Genomic DNA, 20,624 nt, shown 5'->3' with positions numbered 1-20,624 from the left:
CTGTTTTTTGTATCAGTTAAGCTGGAAGTTCCCCCTAAAATAATTTTAGGTTACTTTTGTAATATTAGGAGAATCAGTATGAGCATTAAAAAATATATAACCTAGAACAGAATTTCAGCAGTATAACAAGTCGATAATGAATGTATTCTGGATTTCAATCAAAAATATATGGCAATCCTACATAACAAGATAATCCTGTGCTGTCCAGCAATGGAGGAAAACATATTGGGGTTTTAGTTCGATGGTGTGTGATCTGTCACTGGTATGTTTACAAAACTTTCGTCTGTTAGTACGTGTTGTAGATAGAATAATATTATTTTAGTGTATTTGACCGTTTGTAAGTAGTATAAAGGAATGTATAGGCCTACAGAGAGTTCCCATGCAGACCAGTCCCACTCCAACCTCCAACAAATCTGTTGTAGGATGGCAAGTGGTCAGGTGTACTGACAAGTCTGTGCATACTTCTCTACACTGACAAGTCCCACTCCACTCCTTACCACTTAGCTCCCTCAGGACAGGTGCTCTGCACTACTGTCATTAAGCCGTTGAAACATTACTACCTGGGACTGTTCTGTATAAGAACTCTCTGTAAGTTATATATAAGAAAATAAGTGAATACAGCCTACCGGTAGGCCTATAATACATGCTGGTTCAGTGAAAATAGAATATATTATGTTAGTAGGGTAAATAATTGTAAAATTTGATGAAAAGATTGAAAAATTTCCGTAACAAGGGCAAAAGACCCTTTAAACAGAGTAATAAATCTAGGGTTTTGATAAAGAAATGGTGAAAACCTAACCTAAAAAACAGTGAAGAATGGGTTTAAACTGAAAATATGGAAATATTATAACAAAGAACTTCACCTGTGGTAGAATCTGTTCCATCTACAACAAGTGCTAGTCATAAAAATCCCAATTATAGAGCTTTCGAGATTATAGATTCAGGCATAATTCAAACAGATCTTGACTGTGCAAAGTAATGTTGTGTTTTCATTGTGGTAAGGGAACTCTAAAGACAAAAATAACTATAATATCAGGCTTTGCCTTTAAAATATTAGTAATCTGTCAGAGTTCTGGCACCTCACTGTTGCATTTTTCACCAAAGAACCGAAAAATGTGTGAATAATTGCTTTTTAACATTTTTTTTTAATTCTGCTTAGACCTTGAAAGTTTTAGATCAGTGATCATCAACTCGCGTATGAGCGGGCGTGGGCAGTGCTTGGCTGATGCGTGCTTACTGTACCAGGCAGAGGACTAGTTTGTGACGTTGTGTTGTAGTGAACAGAGGCGGTTCTTGCCATCCATTCAAACAAGAGATGTAAGGAGCAGAAAACACTTCAAAACGTAGGCCACACTGAAGAAATACAACTTACAGATGCATTATACAACTAACAGGAACGAATATGGCAGATACAAAGAGAAGAGCGTGCAGCATTAATTCAACAATTCAAGGAAACTGAGCTAGAAGTTGTTTAAGATCACAATGTTAGTGAATCGGCTGTGCGACTCAGTTATAAAATTTCACTTGTAATAGTAAAATATTAGAAACCTTTTAAAGATTGAAAATTTGAAGAATGTTTAATTATAACTGAAGAATTTTTCTCACAACAAGTGTAGGAGTTCGAATCTATCAGTTTGTGTCCTTCCACTATGATGCATCCCATCCGAGGTCTAGCCAAGGATGTTCAGGTGCAATTAGTAATTGTTTGTCAGTCTTTCATTTGTTATTCTTTGGCAGTAGATGAAAATACTTATGTGAGCGATAATCCCCAACTGGTGATTTTTGTAAGAGGCGCTATTGAAAACCTTTAGGTTAAGGAGAGTTCTTATATATTGTTCTCATAAAAGATACTACTACTGGTTCCGATATTTTCATGTAGAGGCTGTAGAAATTATTTTGGACTCCCTTGGAATAAACTTATATCCTTGGCAAGCAATGGTGCTCATGCCACGGTTGGAAGTAAAACGGGTGTAATAAGGAGTCTAAGGGACAAAGTGAAAAGCGTTAATTTATCCCATGAAATTATTTCTTAGCGATCTGTCATAATATAGTAAAGTGCGGTGACTAAGTCGTGGCAAATTATTGGATAGGTTCTTTGAACTGAGGGAGGAAACATCATCGTTCACGGAGGAAGAAGAAAAGTCTGTATCATAAGTGAAAAATGAAAAAATGGATTTGTGAACTTGGCTTCTTAATGGAATTACCTGAATGCTTTAAAGTGTTTTCTACAAGGTAACAACAAGATTATTACAAAGTTATATGACAGTGAAGGCGTTTAATATGAACCCATCTCTAATTATGGAACCTTAGCTTAACTGAAAGGATAAGTTACATCACATTTTTCAAAATTAACAACGATATAGGCATACTAGTTTCTTAAGACTTTGGATTTCGAAGAATACATTCACACATCATGCAATGTGCGCCAGGAATTTGATTCGAGATTTAAAGACTAGGAAAATTTTCGATTTGATTTTCGATTATTATTCGTAATTGGAACTTATTGATTTACTTTATGATAGTGAATTGAAGGACAAATATCAAAACAAAAGAAGTTGTTTGACTTTTATATGAACTTTCCATGTGTTAGATTTCCCCGATTGTACAGACATACATTTTCGGATTCACATATCTGTGGGAACAGTAATTTTTTCCTATGATGAAGATAAACAAGCCATGTCATGGAAGCCAAGTATCGGATCACAACTTAAAATGTGCTGTCACATTTTGCACTATACAAACAATAGTTCCAAATGTTGAGAAATTGCTGAGGGGAAAGAGAATTAAACAAATCCCGAAAAATCAGTGCTAATGCCATGTTGAGTGGCCTGAATGGAGTTAAATTTCTGCATTACTATTCCTAGGGTTTTTATGTGTTTTGTTCAACATTTTCTTTAACAGAAGCATTTGCAGTAATTGCCATGCATTGCCCGAATAATTAACACGAAATGTGTATTATATTTCTGAAAGTAATTATAAACTTATTAACTTCTAACTTTGTTGAAAATAGGCTACAATGTTTTTTTTTTTTTTTTTTCAAATTGCTTAAGATAGTTTATTTAGATATTTCCATTCAGCCCGTAAAACAGTGGTCCCCACCTCCTATTCTACAGAGAGTTCCTCGTAGCAGGGCAGGTAAGACGTTCAGTGGCGGGACCACAATATGAATTTACTGCATAGGTTTATGATTGTTTTCTGATGAAAAAAGATACGGGCTGAATGGAAATATCTAAATAAAATATCGCAGATGGTGCGATAGCCTCAGCTCTTCTATCAGAAATGGTTCCCGTGCCAGTTAGTATACAAGTCTACCCAGAGGGGGCCATTTTTGACACCCCAAGTACTCTTTTTAGGAACGTGGCTTTTACTTTCTCCAGTTGTTCTAGATCTTTCTTCTTCAGATATATCCATACTATTTGCAGGCCGTAGGCGAATATTCGAAAATTTTTTGTGGTGAATAGCTGTTTTGCTGCGTCCAGAGATAGTCTATTTATGAGTTTGATGTCACTGATGGCTCTTATGGCTGCGACTGATTTTTCCGCGATATGTTTGCTGAAGCACGTGCCCGTTGTTTGGAATTTTACTCCGAGGTATTTGTAGTGGCTTGATTGTTTCAGTGGTTCTTGTCCGTAATACACCAGTTCATGTGTTGCCACTCTTCCTCCTTTTCTGAAGACCATCTGCAAAGTCTTGTTTTTGTTTATGCGTAGTGCGTTTTCTTCTGTCCATGCTATGAGGGTGTTGAAGCTTTCTTGTAGATCTCTATGTTCCGTCACGCATAGGACCATATCATCTGAGTACAAGTATATGGTAGCTTTACAGGTTGCTATTTTCAGCGCTTGGACGACATCTGCCGTGGTGATATTGAATAGCAGAGGGCTTATTGGATCACCTTGGAGGACTCCATTCGTTTGAACTATAGGTGTCGATGTCGTTACGTTGTCGTCTATGGTCACCCTGTTGACTGTCATAATACACCTGATGATGTGGGTCAGGTAGTTGTCTCCAATTATCGTTTCGAGCTTCTTCATTATGATCTGTCTGTCGAGCAGATCGAAGGCTTTTTTGAAATCGATAAATATTGTATATAGTTTCCCTTTGGGATGTCTGAGTGCCACTTGGATGTCGGACAACAGGTTGTTTATGGCATGCAAGGTGGCTCTCCCCTTCCTGGGATCCTTTTGTCTGTCAGGTCGTATAGCCTCTTTGTCAGAACTTTTGAGAAGACTTTGAATAGTGGATTCTCCAGCGCTATGCCTCTGTAAGTATCTGGCAAGGATGTAGCACCTTTGCCTTTATAAAGAACTTTGATGGTGGAGTGTCTCCACTTTTCCAGAATGGTGCCGTATTCCAGGCACTTGTTGAATAGCTGAGTCCATGTCTGGATTAGGTGCGGTGCTGCCAGTTTAAGGTGCTCGTTTGCAATGCCGTCCGACCCTGCTGCTTTTCTAGTTTTTGTTCCCATTATAGCAGCTAATATCTCTTGCTCCGTTATTTTTGGGAATATTGGGTGGTGATTGCTTTGTACCGGCAGCGCTGCATCGCTTCTACTCTGGTTCAGAATCTCACGAAAGTGGTTTACCCAAATCTGCATTTGTATCATGTTTGGAAAGGAGGGTCTTGTTGTCTTGAGGGCCGTAAAAGGACCGTCCATTGCAAATTTGATCAGTTGTTGCGCTTCCTTTTCAAGATGGCTCGCCCTTTTTTCTCTCAGTAGTTTCTTGTAATGTCTTCTTTTTTCGTTATATTGCTTCAAGATTTCTGTATTTGACGAGTTCCTTGCTCTGTGTAGGAGTTTAAGGACTTTCTGCCTTTCTTCATAGCACACTCTGTCAAACCAGGCTTGAGATTTCCTCTTCGGGAGTTATTGAGTTATTATACCTAGTAACAATAGGTCTATAAGTTTGCAATAATGATGTATCGTAACACTTGGTTTTCACTCACATCCTTGTTGGCAGTCATTCCAGGATGCAGAGTTTGGTGTGAGATTTGTGGCAGAAGTCTCTAAACCTCTAAAGGCATGGCTACGACCTTGACTCGGAAGCTTGAGGGGGACTAGAGAGGAGATATCAATTCACTAAATCTCAGTATGAAACAAGGCTAGACTTCCGCCACAACAATATGTTGCGCTATATTGGTGTTCTGGGGGTGATGATGGTCGCCTTCTCGTGGTGCCCCCTGAACTATGTTTAATGAACATAGAAAAAAACGACCATCCAACATGCTCAAATGACAAATACAATCCGAAGTAAAATATTCCGGAGGTGAAAAAGTCCCCTCATTTGGATCTCCGGATGGGGATTATTTTAGCATCACATAACAAGACAAAACACAATATAATTCTACCTCAGCTGAAGGTCTTACAGTGGAATGCTGGAGGCCTTAATCAAACCAAGATAACTGAAATACATAAAATTCTAATAGATAAAGACATTGATATGTTTGCAATAATGGAAGCCAATGTTACAGCTCAAAAATTACAGTTCTTTGTTTTCAAGAACTACAATACATTTCTACAACCTAAAGCAAGACAAAGAACTAGTGGCATACTAGTTGGCATCAAAAGAGGAATAACTTCAACATTTAACATTGTTAAACAAATGACTAAGGAAGACAAATCTGAAGTAACGAATATATTATCCAAATCTGTCTTTCAGGTAGAAGCTCCCTGTGAAGCAGGCTTGAATAATATATTTGTTGCTGTCAGGGGCGTATTTTGTGGACTACCGGGGCTACCAGCGGTAGCCCAAGGAAATTACAAAAGAAAAAGTTTATAATATAACATAATGTAATAATTTTGTATTATTAGTTTTACCACAGTAATTAAAATTAAAGCAATTGTTAGATTTATATGCACTCTCTGCTCTCGAAAAGAAACAAGTTGTCAAGGCGGCATCACTGCAGAAACCGCTGCTACGAGGGGTAGCCTGTGACCGTTCCGCTCACGCTGTCCTGTCGCACAACTGCCTGTCCCCCGCTACCTGTTTCTATCGTGCAGTGTAGGCTGGGTGAGTTGCCGCTCTCGTGATCGGTTTCTTCGAAGGTGCGAAGCAACAATAGGCTTAGTACGCTAGCTCATGAATGTGATTGTGTTCTTGCAGTTCAGTATTTTAAATTTGTGATTTGTTCGAGTGTCTAAGAGTTATATTAATTGTGAATTATTAAGTTTTTAATTTCCCAATTAAGTGATATTGTGAAAAATATGACAGAACAAGTTTCTGGAGAGGTTTGTGTTGAAAATGACTGTGTAATAGAAGGTTTAATAAAAGTGCCTTTTAACCGTCGTACATACAACGAGAAAGTTGAAATTGTGAAAATGGAAAGACCAACTCCTGAGTTAAATTTGTCCATGAACGTAAAAGAAAAACAGCGTGAGTACACACGCCATTTCACTTCAACATCATATGGTAAGTGGAATTGGTTGTGTGGTAGCTCTAAACTGTCTAAACTATTTTGCTGGCCATGTTTGTTATTTAGCCGCGAAACTAATGTGTGGTCAAAAGAGGAGTTTTCTAACATGAACTCCCTTCGAACGGCAGTCCTAAAACACGACAAATCAAAAGCTCATATTTGTAGTAGCATGAACTTTGCAAACTTTGGGAAGACAAGAATTGATTTACAGCTAGATAAGCAAAAAACTCTACACATCAACCACACAATGCTCTTGTGAAAAGAAATCGGGAGATTTTACTGCGTCTTATTAACGCAGTCTACTTCCTAGGAAAACAAGAATTGGCTTTTCGGGATCATAATGAGAGTGTGGAATCAGACAATAGAAGAAATTATATTGAATATTTAAGTTCCTTAAGTGAATTTGACCATTTACTGGCCAATCATCTTGAGAGTTCAACAATATTTCGTGGTACTTCTCCCGCAATTCAGAATTACTTAATATTTGCTATAAGTGGGGTTATGATAAAGAACATAAAATCTGAAATAGAGGAAGCACCTTTTGTGGCTATTGTTGTTGATGACAAGTGATCAGAGTCAATTGTCCACTGTTTTAAGATACGTCGACAGTACTGCCAATGTTCAAGAACGGTTTATAGGATTCACAAATGTCAGTTCGGACAAAACTGCTGCTGCTTTGTTTCAGCATGTGGAAGGTGTTATAGCAGAATAGCTACAATGTCGGCAATAAGTTAATTGCACAGACATACGATGGTGCTTTAGTTATGGCGGGAAATATTAATGGCTTAAAAACGAAAGTTCAAGAAAAGTATCCTCAAGCACTATTTGTCCATTGTTACAGCCATGTTCTCAATTTAGTTTTGCAACAAACTATTTCATCCATCCCAGAATGCCGCATTTTTTTCAAAACACAGTCGGGTTTAGCTGCATTTTTCTCATCATCTCCTAAAAGATCAGGAAAACTCAAGGAATTTATGAAAAAGAAACTCCCAAAAATAGCACCAACTAGATGGAATTTTACATCTCGGCTTGTAAATACAGTAAAGGAATACAGAGAACAACTGACTGCTTTCTTTGAAAATATCATTTGTAATGACCCTGAAGAAAACTGGGATGATGATGATGTAATTGTGCAGGCTCAAGGATATTTGTATTTTTTCACACAGTTTCAGAATATATTTCTTCTTGAAGTCTATGCTAGAGTGTTCGCACATACAGATGTGCTCTACAATATTCTTCAGACAAAACGTCTAGACATAGCATACTGCTTGCAAGAGGTATCAAAGTTAAAAAATACTATATCCGAGTTCAGACGTAGTGGGTTTCCGTCCATATGGAGTAATATGGAAAATGAAAATTCTTCAGCCAATACAATGGAACCACCATTAAAGCGAAGAAAAGGAGATGATGAATTGAAATACAGGCAGCTGTACTACAGCATACTAGATCGTATGCACATGGAAATTACTGACAGATTTTCTGATTATGGAAAGCTTATAGATTCTCAAAAATTTTTTGCTTATAGAGAAAACTTCCCGAATGAGGCACTAAACAAATTATTTCAGTCCTATAACAGTCACTTTGATCAAGTACGTTTGAAAAATAAATTAAGCGTAATATATTCAGCAGAAGTCTTTGATTTTTCGAACAAACCTATCCACGAAATATTATCTGCCATATATGAAAACCAGCTGAACCAAGTTATTCCTGAAGTCCTTAAATTGGCAACATTAATTGTGACAATACCAGCTACGTCAGCATTGGTAGAAAGAACATTTTCTGTGTTGAAGCGAATAAAATCCTACTGTAGATCAACTCATACACAAGAACGTTTATCCGGCTTGGCACTGATGTCCATTGAAAAGTCATTTCTACAGAAACTTCGCAAGTGGCCCAACTGTAATTTCAATGACGAAGTCATCAAAGTATTTTCGTCCCAATCAAGACGTCTGGAATTCACATATAAATAGGTAAGGAATTTTATTATAGGGATTTTAAAATATATTTTGTGTAATAATAGGGTCAGTGGTAGCCCAGACCCTTAAACCAGTATACGCCACTGGTTGCTGTAGGTACGTTAACAGAAAGCCACAATTTAAGTCACACAGAATTGTGTGCACTCAAAGTTGGGTTTCTGGCGTCTTGTCAAACCATTTGAGTTGTGTGGACTTAAAGGGAAGAATTGTGACGGTGTCTTGTATAGTTCCTGGAGTAGCTCAATCGGTAGAGCATTCATGCGCTAAGCGAAGGGTCCCAGGATCGATACCTGGCCCAGGAACAATTTTTCCTTTGAAATTATTCACAAATCTGAAATTTGTAAAATAGAACTTCGGATAAATAACACTTCAAAATGTATAGCATATATAACCCCCTAATAACAAACCCAATTTGGACAATATAGTAGTTACACCAAAGACTCTCATAATTGGAGACTTCAGTGGTCATTCTAAAGAATGGGGATATTTAGGCATCAATTCTGTTGGCCATTCAATAGAAGATTTTCTTAACACCCAATCAATCCAATTATTATTCAACCCAGAAGACCCTCCAACATATCTTCATTCCCATGGAACATCTAATCCAGATTTAACTCTAATATCTTCAGACATATATAACAAGGCAAGCAGGAAAGTTCTGGAAGACCCTGGACTTGGCCACAAAATCATTGCTACTTCTATTTTACTACATCAGAAAGCTACAAACAAATCTTATAACAGATGTTCTTGGAATTTTAAAAAATCCAATTGGACTAAATTTAGAGAAGATCTAGAAAATAACCTCTCCATTAATATGAACGAATCCCCAGACAAATGTAACGACATAATTTGTGCAACTATGCTAAAAGCAGCAAAGAAATGGGTGCCCCGAGGAAAGATCCCAAACTACAAACCTTTCTGGACAAAAGATTTAGAAACATTAAAGAAAGATTATTACAAAACAAAATTATTTCACACATAACAATAAATATTATACACAAACTGAAGGATTACCAATGGGTTCACCTATATCAAGTATATTAGCTGAAATCTTCATTCATAATATAGAACAAACACACATATTAAACACTGACAACAACAAACACGCAGAGAGAATAATGTACTGGCATCGATATGTAGGTAACATAATAGCCCTATATAATGGAAACAAAAGACAAATAGAAAACCTACATCAACAACTCAACAAATGTATACAATAGAAACAGAACGTAACCAAGTTATAAATTTCTTAGACATCACCATAACCAAAACAAATAATAGACATGAATTCAAAATATACAGGAAACCACAACTACAACACACATACAGAATTCATCGAACTATCCTATACAACATAAACATGCAGCTTTCCATACAATGAGATACAGATTAATATTTAACATACCTATGAACAATGACAACTATACTGAAGAACTAAACACAATAAAATATATAGCACAAGACAATGGATATACCCTAACATGATAGATACACTAATAAAAAAGATAAAACAAAAACAGAACAAACCAACACAAACACCGCATGAGAATAAATACATAACATTAACATATCACAATATCAATACTTACAAAATTGCAACTTCATTCAGAAAACTAAAACACAAGATAGCATAGGTACAAAACAAAAACACAACACAGAAATATCTAAATAATCACATCAAATATTCAAATAAATATAATTCAACTGGGGCTTACAAACTAAAATGCAATAGTTGTCCACATTTTTACATAGGACAGACAGGAAGAAAGTGCATATGTAGTAGAAAGTCATAACTTATTATTTTCACAAAGTTCACTTTTTAAACAAGAGCTCAGCACTTTTAAGATAACAAAGAATCAGTTTAAAATATTCACAGACATATCTGTAACACTTTCTGTGATAAGGGTACTTAAAGATGGTGAATTTAACACTGGTAATACAAGGTCTCTAATCTTACCTTAATGGATAGATAAATAAGTGAACTAACAAAGTAAAGAACAGAGGAAGGACTGAAGGAACTAATTAATATATAAACAAGTAGCTTGATGATCAGTCAGTTGGTAACAAATTTGGTTATGGTCATTCCAACCATCATGGATTCTATGAGTCTGGCAGTTAAAAGAATTCTGTGTATGAGACAGAAGTATCTCTTAACACCGAATTCGTTACCTACAATGATGCGTTCATGGTTGAAAATGATGACTGATAGAGCTACATTTGACGTGGGCAAGAAATGAGACCAGTAAATTTTTCGTGGAACTCTAGTAGTCAATAAAGAAATTAATGTAAAAATATATGAAGGGTTCACAACCAGAGTGGACCAAGTCCTTCTGGAATAATTTTGAGAAATTGAGTCTTAAAAGTACCTGACTCATGCTTAGCAACCTTCACTTTCCATAGGAAATGCTGCCCTCTCTGCAGTAACAAATGAGTTATTGACTTAGTTTGTTAAGGCAATGAATAAATCTAAGTTTTCTTCATCTGAGATTGCATTAATCCACAAACTGACCACTGGTAGACTTGATCCACTCTGGTTGTGAGCTCCTCATATATGACAGAAAGAATTGAATGAGGAATTTGAAAAAGGGACCAAGTCCATATTTTTTGTAAATTGAGTTTATGCCCATTTCTGGGTCTCCATACACTCTTCTTGGATTTCAGCATTAAAAGGAACGAAGTCCTTTAGAATGTACACATTTAAATTGTGTATCAACATGTTTGGACTGTTATATATCTTTTTCTTCAAATTTACTTTTCCAGACTTAGTCCCTTTTGAAAATTCCTGATTCAATTATAAAATAGAATTCGAAGGCACAATTAGCTCACCGGATTGTATCGCCACAGCTGATTTCCCTGCATGCCATGACAGGGGAATAAGTTCACTGCAGCCTTGTTCTGTACATCTGACACGTCCCAACACATGGTGCGGCCCTTGGGACGTATGTCTTAGTGCCACGTCAGTATGAAATTCTGTGCAAAACAACCACATCACACTTTCAATGCTCTATTATCATTTACCACTCGGAAATTTTTAGTTATACACTAAAATACGCACAAAAAAGTATGTTTAAACATTAAAAAAGAATACTATGTTATATTTATAAACAGAGCTGCACAAATTTAATATATTGAAACTAATGAAATAATGATTATTGATATCAAGATTACTCATTTTAAGTTATTGAAATTCAGTTCCATGCTCAGACTTTATTATAATTATCTGCACTGTACACCACCAGAATTTTTTCTAAATTCTCCACAATTTCAAGAATTGAAACAGAAAATCAATATCCCAAATTTAAAAGAAAACTTACAAATTAAACCAAACCCCTTAATTCTATTAAATATAGAATATAATCTAAATTTAACAGAAGAAATACTGAAATCAGAAGTAAACACTGAAATAATGGAACAATTGTCTTTAGAGACAATTAATATTAGGTACCCTCCACAAAACTGGCTTCATTTATACACCGACGGATCCTTGATCTCCAGAGGACAAGGTGCCAGTGCAGGTGTTACGTGCTGTCACTTCTCACTTTATAGATCTCTTGGATATGGAACAACAAGTTTTGATGGAGAAATCATTGCAATAAGTGAAAGTCTCAGGAATCTTCTATGCCACATCAATAAATTTAAAAATGCAGTTATATTGTCAGACTCCAAAGCAGCTATTCTATCAATCGTCTCTAAACACACACCTTCATCTCAAACAGCAGAAATAACTAAAATGCTCTCCCAATTAATATCACTCAATAAAAGAATTGTATCCCAATGGATACCATCCCATTGTGGAATCCTGGGAAACGAGAATGCGGATGATTTAGCAAAGAAGAGCAGCACTGCTACTTACAGACCTGTTACTAAATCTACGTATTACTCTGTTAAAAGATTTATTAAATCTACATACTTAGACTTCAACAAACAAAATTTGATAACACAATCCCAAGGGAAAAAAATGGAACTCTCTGCATCAAAATCCACAGTTAATTCCCGATTTACCACGAAAATCGTCTGTAGCTGCATTTAGATTGGCAACAGGCCATGATTGTTTGGCCAAACACCTGCATAGAATTGGAATATATCAGTCCCCTAACTGCCCATTGTGCAACTCAAACCAAGAAATGGATTCGGAACACCTCAAAATCTGTGCTTCAGTGGCTGGCCATGATAATATCTTTGAAAAATATTGGAGTGGGAGAGGTCAAATGACTTTACTGTCAAACGCCTGGCATTAGAAAACAACAACAACATTATCTGGTATAGCAGAGGAGGCAAGATCTGCCCTGCGACCTTATCATGTGCAGTCACCAATGGGTATAAAGGGTCAAGACAGGTTTTAGTCTGAGATGAAATTCCATGTTGGTAGATTTGTACAGTGGCGGCTGATTGGCTGAGGCAAGTGATGCTGGACCTCAGTCACTTTGTTTTCTTAAACTCAAAATTTTAGTGGTTTTTAGTCGTATATATCATAGCTATTATATTAGTTCTTTCAATGAAGCATATAGAGTTGTAGAAGTAGAAAACCTTGTGATGTATATAGACCTGTCTTGCAGTAAAATTTGTTCCTGAAGCCAGGATCACTCATGCCGTGTCTGGCTTCTGCATTTCCCCGGGTTTTATGGTTTCACTGGGAAAGCTGAAACTGAGATACATTTCTTGCGGCCTCGTGGCCTAGCAGGTATTCCCCCACCCATCAGCCTTCACTTCTCCCATTCAGAACTCGGTTCTTGTCAATGCCTGTCTCAAGTGTCGGTTGGGATGAGAATAACAGTGGTGAATCGTCATATGGTCCACTGTGGTTATGTGTTTCGGGAAAATAGTAAATAGAAGTCTTATGGCCATGCCGTAATAGTTTTGAATTTTGTCTGTAACTGAGTCAGTTAGCCTCCCCTTTCCTAATAAACCCTTACCATCCGATAATTTTTGTCCCTTCACACTGGTTTTCAGTCTCCTCAAAATGCCCATTCTCTTCTGTATGTGGCCTATGCACTCTAATTTTCTAATTTGTACGTCATTCCCATGTGGTTTCAATTCCTCAACAGCAAGGAATGACTTAGAGTCCCATCTCCTAAATATTTCACATATCTCACATTATATGAACTGAGTGACCGATTGAAAATGTTCGTCACACCTGCAACCTCCACTCCACCACTTGACCCACTGTAATTACATTCACAATCGGTTTCATGTTTATTTGTTGTTCTACCTTCACACCTACAATGTTTTGATAATATAGCAACATCAATTACCTTGTCAGTGTCCACACTAGTTGCCGTCACAACGCCATTTAGTGAAATGTGGCCCCTTTTCTGCCACGTCCCATCAAAGGCAGCTGATATGCCTCTGACATTATCATTTTCTGCAACTGCTTCTTCCACAGCAACCTTCATGTTATGTAATGCAACATTTTCAATCGCAGATCCAATTATTATGTTATATCTAGTAGACCTGGTTGGAGGAGGTGGCAAATTCAAAATGCCACATAAAGTCTCTCCACCTGCCACATAAAGTCTCTCCACCTGTCTTACCTTTTCCTATAGCCCTAAGGCCATACATAGTCTAACATTTATTGTGTAGAGTTTACATGTTATTGGGTTTATCTTTGAAATATCAATAGATGAAGAGTTGTAAAAATTTACACCATACGCACAGTATTTACATTTTAAAACTAATTCTGCAGCAAGACCAATGTGCTTTTTTACCTCAAGAGATATCCCACCTTTGCCACAGCCTTTACAGAATACATTATTTTGCAGTACACTAGATAATATGCCAACATCTATAACCCCATTGGTATCACTAACACTGTGTTCTTGTTTCAGGGTTTCATATCTGATTTTAGAATCTTCAAGTTTCTTTCCTGATGCACAGCCACTATTTACAGATTCACACTGACCACGTGTGCTAGAGGGTTGTACGTTAGAATTCACCTTACTAACAGAGTTCTTACGTTTACCAACATTTCTTCTCTTCTTAAATACTTTCAAGCTACTTTTGTAACCCATATTGTAAGAAAATATCACAAAATGCACCTCTATAATGCAACTGAACTGTATCGTAACACAATTAATAATAGAACTCCGTACAGCACGTGTATAACATCACAACACTGTAAACAAATCCGTTGCTACGAAACAAAGCACAGACGGTAAACCAGGTGTGCCAATACACATAAATTCCCTACAATGAAAAAATTTCGCACATAAGGCGCAAAATTTGAAACTAACATAGTAGTATCACAGTCTAGTATATACAGTCGCGAAGCTCAATACGTAGTAAATATGCAAACATTAGATAGTTGCTCACCACTAGGATCGCTAATATCGCCTCATTACAGGCAATACAAAATAGTACCGTCACAGTCTATTGTTTCTAGCACCCTCAAAACTCAAGCTTCGTGACTGTATATAGTAGACTGTGGTAGTATGCTAGATGAACAGGAGACAAGCCCATAGGCGGAGTAATGGGGGCCACTGCCCCCCCAACTTGTCTGACCTCTTTTTTTTTTCTATTATTCTATTGAATTCAAAATATCTTTTTTTGTTTTGTTTATGATTAAGTTTTTGTGCTTAAATTGATGAATTAATGTCTTCTGATCATGTGCCTGGACTATAATACTGTATTTATTTTAAATTTCTGAATGTATAAGAATTCCTATACTACCTCATTTGAGGAATGGAAGCACTGTAATGTTTCTTTCGTAACAGCCTATACTATTGTCTTTGAAGTCTGCAGTTGTTGAGGCCACCACTTCGAAATGTATGAATAACATACTGCACGACAATGCAGGAAAAAGAAAAGTGATCCCAGTATAATGTGTAAACTTAAAAAATGAGATTAAATAAAATAATTATTAGAAATTACATTTCATATATCTTCGGAAGGTAAGCTTCATATAAAAATATTTCTGTTAGCACTGTTACGTAGTTTTATTGATGTATGCATGTGTTTCTGCACGAGAGAGAAAAAGAGGGAGATTGTTTTAAGTTATGCCCTATTATAATTTGTAGCAGACCTACAGTTCAAGCCCTATACAACTCGGTTTGAAACATCGCCGATATGGATGTAACACTGTAAAAAACATGCCCCTCCCCCCGAAAATACCTTTATTAACTGATCATATTCCAATATACTGTACCACGGTCAAGCTATAACGGAGGAGGAGGTAATTAATTATGTCTTCCTTTGCCTCCCCAAGGAAATGGTTCTCTCTCCGCCTATGGACACGCCCACTTAAATGTCACTGTTCATTTAAACCGAAAAAAAAAAAACATCCTTATGAATCAGATACAAACTTAAATCATGGCTCATCTGAAAGATAAATGAAAAATGAAAAATTCAAGATTTTTTGGCTTACCAGGTCCCCTTAAATTTCAGTGTTTTTTAAAATGAACTAATCGCTGTTAGTCTTTTTTTTTTTTTTTTTTTTTTCCAGTTCACTTTATGTTAAATGAAAGTCCTCTGAAAATGCTATAGACGGAGCCAATAAACCAATTTTTCGTAAAATTGCAATGAGCCCCATCTGCATGTATACCCTTCTTATAATAAACATTGTAACCTGGACTGTTAAAATGTGACGTCTGCTTGAAAATTTTAACATCAACTACAATTTTTGAGTTCACTGGGTCCTTTCCTTTAAAAGCCATTATTTTCGTTTTCGTCAGTGCTGTATTAAATATAATAAATGACTATAATATTAAATACAAATACACAAAATCTGGAACTTAATTTTAGAAAACTATAGGCTGAGCCAACTTCAGCTAAAAGGACCATTTGCAGTGTGTAAACCAAATACTTGTAAAATTGTAGAATAGACTCCTCATCTAACTACTCTGAATTATCTTGAAGACAAGATCTAAGATAGAGCAACTCTAAGAATTCATCAGTGCTATAGAGACAGTGATATAATAGCAAACTGATTTGTATAGACCTATTTATTTATTCTCATAATCCTTTATTCGTCTTTTCGTTTGACAACTCAAGTTATCAATTCTCTTATTTCTGTAACCATACACTTCTTGTCCAGTCGTTGGCTACTGCAGAATTAAGGCTGAAATATTCCCAGCCACTTTTGATAGTACCTCTGATTGAGGTTCTGGCTGATATGTACATCTATTATCAGACAGTACATCTCACTTGACAATACGTGCCAGAGGAAGAACAATTGTTTGTATCATATAATTCTGAAGTCTGATTAATGTAATATGTAGCTAGTCGGCAATGTATGCAATGGAGGGGAAAAGAAATTGGTCACCTACCCAATTATCTTCCGGCTTAGTTGCTTCATGAGTGATGACTTATTGGTGTCACTTATGAGATTCAGACCTGTCTTCGGACAGCTGACAAAGCAACAACTTTTGATAGGCTCAAAAACTTTTATCTCACGTAAAGTCTGTCAGGAATGGTGGAGAAGCTCATTTTTTTTACTGATTGCTATAGACTTATTCCACGTTAAGAAAAACGCATTGAGCATATAGGGCTGTTCGATCAAATGATCAGTTGGCACAGAAACGCCTGCCTGCCACAGCTTCCACAATGTGCTCTGCAAGGTCCATGAAACCAATGACTTTTTCTTAATGTGGAATGATTTATAGTAAAGCATGCGGGAATCTCAGCCCTTTCGTTCTCGTTTTCTAAAAAAGTCTCCTCCGAGTAGCCAATTTGGATGTTCTTTTCTTTAACATTTTATCGGGCTCTAGCATCCATATGCTCGAGGGTAAACTAAATTAGGATATTTTTAAACACACTTCCGTACAAATTTTTCTAGTTTTATGAGAGGAATATTGGTAAAGATTTCTTACTGAAATGAAACAAATATACAAAATATTTTAACTACTTATTGCACTATTTTTTATTTAGGATCTTCATGAAAACTCTTCCTTGAGGGACACTAGGACTGAATTTTTGGCCAAAATAGTAAAAATAAACATTTTTGTTTCTTTCCATAAATAATTATCTTATACAATTGAAGAGCTCGCGGGAAAAACGATGAATTTCACATTTCTGTTAAGGATTACATAATGATCTAATTGAGTCTATAACTGCAAGATGTAGTGCTGTTTCTATAGAAAATAAAGGAAAAATTACTGTATTCGTGGTGATAATTCTCCTTTTTGCCATTTTTCATAAGAACAACATTAAATTTCGCAGTGATCCATTGAATTAGATAATGACATCAACCTTAACAAAACTGTGACATTCATCGTTTTTCCCGCGAACTCTTCAATTGTTTATATCCTCTGATTGAAGTTCTGGCTGATATGTATAGCCTATCTATTATCAGGCAGTACATCTCACTTGACGATATGTGTTAGAGGAAAAATAATTGTTTGTATGCATCTGAAGTCTGTCTAGTGTAATATGCAGCTAGTCGGCGATGTTTGCAATGGAGGGGAAAAGTAACTGACCACCCTACCCCATTATCTCCTGGTCTAGTTGCCTCAGTGCTTTGTTGGTGTCACTTGTGAGGTTCAAACCTGTCTTCGAACAGTTGACTAAACAACAACATAATTTGTTTAACATTCTGTCCTATATTTAATCCCCACCTACAAATTTTAAAGCTCTGGTGACCATTTTTAAGATGCTACGCGCAGCTCTCTTAAACCTACCACACCCACTAAAAATAAAGTTTTCTCAAAACTAGGGCTTTGGTCAACATAGAACGGCTATTATTTCAGGAGTTGCATAACTTAATGCGATCATTTATGTTGAAGGCTTCCGTTTGCTCCGATTTACATGAAACTTTGCAATAATACCAGCTTAGTCCAATACACAAAGCTGTGTATGGAATGAGTTCTTTACCGAAAACTTTTCATGACATGAATTTTTAACTTTAAAAAAATTAAAGAAAATTATTAAGCAAAAATTATTATTTGTAAGAAAATATTTATCTCGTGAACCAATTCTCAAATTTAAAAATCCATACGCAGTTTTCTTTATCATGGAATGTAAGTCCCTCACAGAAAATGTTTAAAAGCAAAAACAATTCTGAAGCTGTCAGCTAGAACTATATTTTGAATTTACGCATAATTTAAAATTACTTACTTATTTACAAATGGCTTTTAAGGAACCCGCAGGTTCATTGCCGCCCTCACATAAGCCCGCCATTGGTCTTTATTCTGTGCAAGATTAAGCCAGTCTCTATCTTCATATCCCACCTCCCTCAAATCCATTTTTATATTATCCTTCCATCTACGTCTCCGCCTCCCCAAAAGTCTTATTCCCTCTGGCCTCCTAAATAACACTCGATATGCATTTCTGGATTCGCTCACACATACTAAATGCTCTGCCCATCCCAAACGTCTGGATTTAATATTCCTAAATACGTCAGGTGAAGAATACAATGCGTGCAGTTCTGTGTTGTGTAACTTTCTCCATTTTCCTGTAACTTCATTCCTCTTTGCCCCAAATATTTTCCTAAGAACCTTGTTCTCAAACACCCTTAACATCTATTCCTCTCACAAAGTGAGAGTCCAAGTTTCACAACCATACAGAACAACCGGTATTATAAATTCTAACTTTCTGATTTTTTGACAGCAGACTAGATGACAAAAGCTTTTCAACCGAATAATAACAGGCATTTCCCATATTTATTCTGCGTTTAATTTCCTCCCGAGTATCATTTATATTTTGTTACTGTTGCTCCAAGATATTTGAATTTTTCCACCTCCAATTTTTATATTTCCATTTCGTACATAATCATATACTTTTTTTTCTTTCTGAATTTACTTCCAAACCTATCTCTTTACTTTCTCAAATAAAATTTCCGTGTTTTCCCTAATAGTTTCTGGATTTTATCCTAACATATTCACGTCATCCACATAGACAAGAAGCTGATGTATCCCATTCAATTCCAAACCCTCTCTGTTATCCTGAACTTTTCTAATGGCATATTCTAGAGCGAAGTTAAAAAGTAAAGGTGACAGTGCTTTAGCCCGCAGTGAATTGGAAAAGCATCGGACAGAAGCTGGCCTATACGGACTCTGCCGTAAGTTTTACTGAGGCACATTTTAATTAATCGAACTAGTTTCTTGAAAATACCAAATTCAATAAGAATATCATATAAAACTTCTCTCTTAACCAAGTCATATTGAATATTAATTTAATATTATTAAAATAAATGAAAATTAATGTCTATGGGTCATATTCATAGACATTCTTAGCGCGGACTTCCAGTGTATGATCAGCGAACTAACGTTTTTCGTATTCATAAATCAGTGTTAGCAATAGGATATGATATGAATCCTGTACAAGTAATCAGTCGATAGCCGGGGCTAGTTTAGCACATTCGTAGCGTGGGCTAGCGAAATGTCTATGCATAGCACTCTTAGTAATTAATGAATAAAACTTGATGAAATTTGGTACTGTTATTTAAATGTACAGACACAACAAACCTGCCGAATTTGAAATAAATTAATCGAAAACATTAAAAGCTTCAAAACTCAGTCCCAGTGTCCCTCAAACCTCCGTATTACTGCAGAACCTCTGAACAAAAACTCCAGTTTTATTTTGACTGCATGAAATCATGTAAAATAGCGCAAGATTTTAAAGTTGAGGCTGATAAATAGAAAACAGATTTTTGAATAGATATGTGTCATCCTAATATCGCATTGGCGCACAATTACACAGCACCCCCCCCTCCCAAATAATCGATTCGTGGTGCAAGCAGCTGCAGTGCCGTGATAACTCGAGACTGCAGCACTGCAGCGGAATAAAGCCAGTCCTGTGCAGTCGTCGACCCTTCGCCACGTTGCGAAGTTGTAAGAAATGTCGACACAAATGTATTTTCCACCCGAGAGTGCACGTCGTCAATGTAAAACAGCATTACACGGGTTTAAATGTAAACTAGTGGGTTGTGCAGCAAATGCTGCTGCAAACTAAGTTCGTGAGATGTTCAAATAAAATTTTTTCAGATTTATTTTCAGTGAAGAATACTTGACATTTTGAAAGTTATTTGCTTCCATAATAGTGAAACATACTGCCTCTGAATGTTTCTTTTTATACCAAATACTTTTTCTTGAACTTATCCGTCTCCAGTTCTTGAGTTTCAATGCGAAATCGCAAGTAACAATGTCAGGACGATAAGCGAGTTTTTCATGTGGGAGTAATGCAGTAGCTGTTTCAGGTCATTGCGGATTGTAGGTGAAACTTAAGAAAATGTAAGGTTTGTCATGCTTTGAACAAAAGACTTAGCATCTTGGTATAGCTGCTGCATGTTTCGTGAACTACCCTGAA

The 20,624-nt window shown here is 36.4% G+C and overlaps 1 protein-coding gene across 1 annotated transcript in view; it reads right to left on the bottom strand.

The window, feature by feature from the left end:
- Positions 1 to 20,624, bottom strand: part of LOC138711683 (uncharacterized) — a 71,078-nt gene that overhangs the window by 11,201 nt on the left and 39,253 nt on the right. The window contains exon 3 of the mRNA XM_069842815.1: positions 11,214 to 11,357. Coding sequence (XP_069698916.1) covers positions 11,214 to 11,357 — 144 coding nt within the window. The remainder of the gene's footprint in view (positions 1 to 11,213; positions 11,358 to 20,624) is intronic.

This window comes from Periplaneta americana, chromosome 2 (genome assembly GCF_040183065.1).
Source record: "Periplaneta americana isolate PAMFEO1 chromosome 2, P.americana_PAMFEO1_priV1, whole genome shotgun sequence".
Taxonomy (NCBI): domain Eukaryota; kingdom Metazoa; phylum Arthropoda; class Insecta; order Blattodea; family Blattidae; genus Periplaneta; species Periplaneta americana.
The sequence above is the reverse complement of the archived record's forward strand: the minus strand, read 5'-3'. Positions and strand labels throughout refer to the sequence as shown.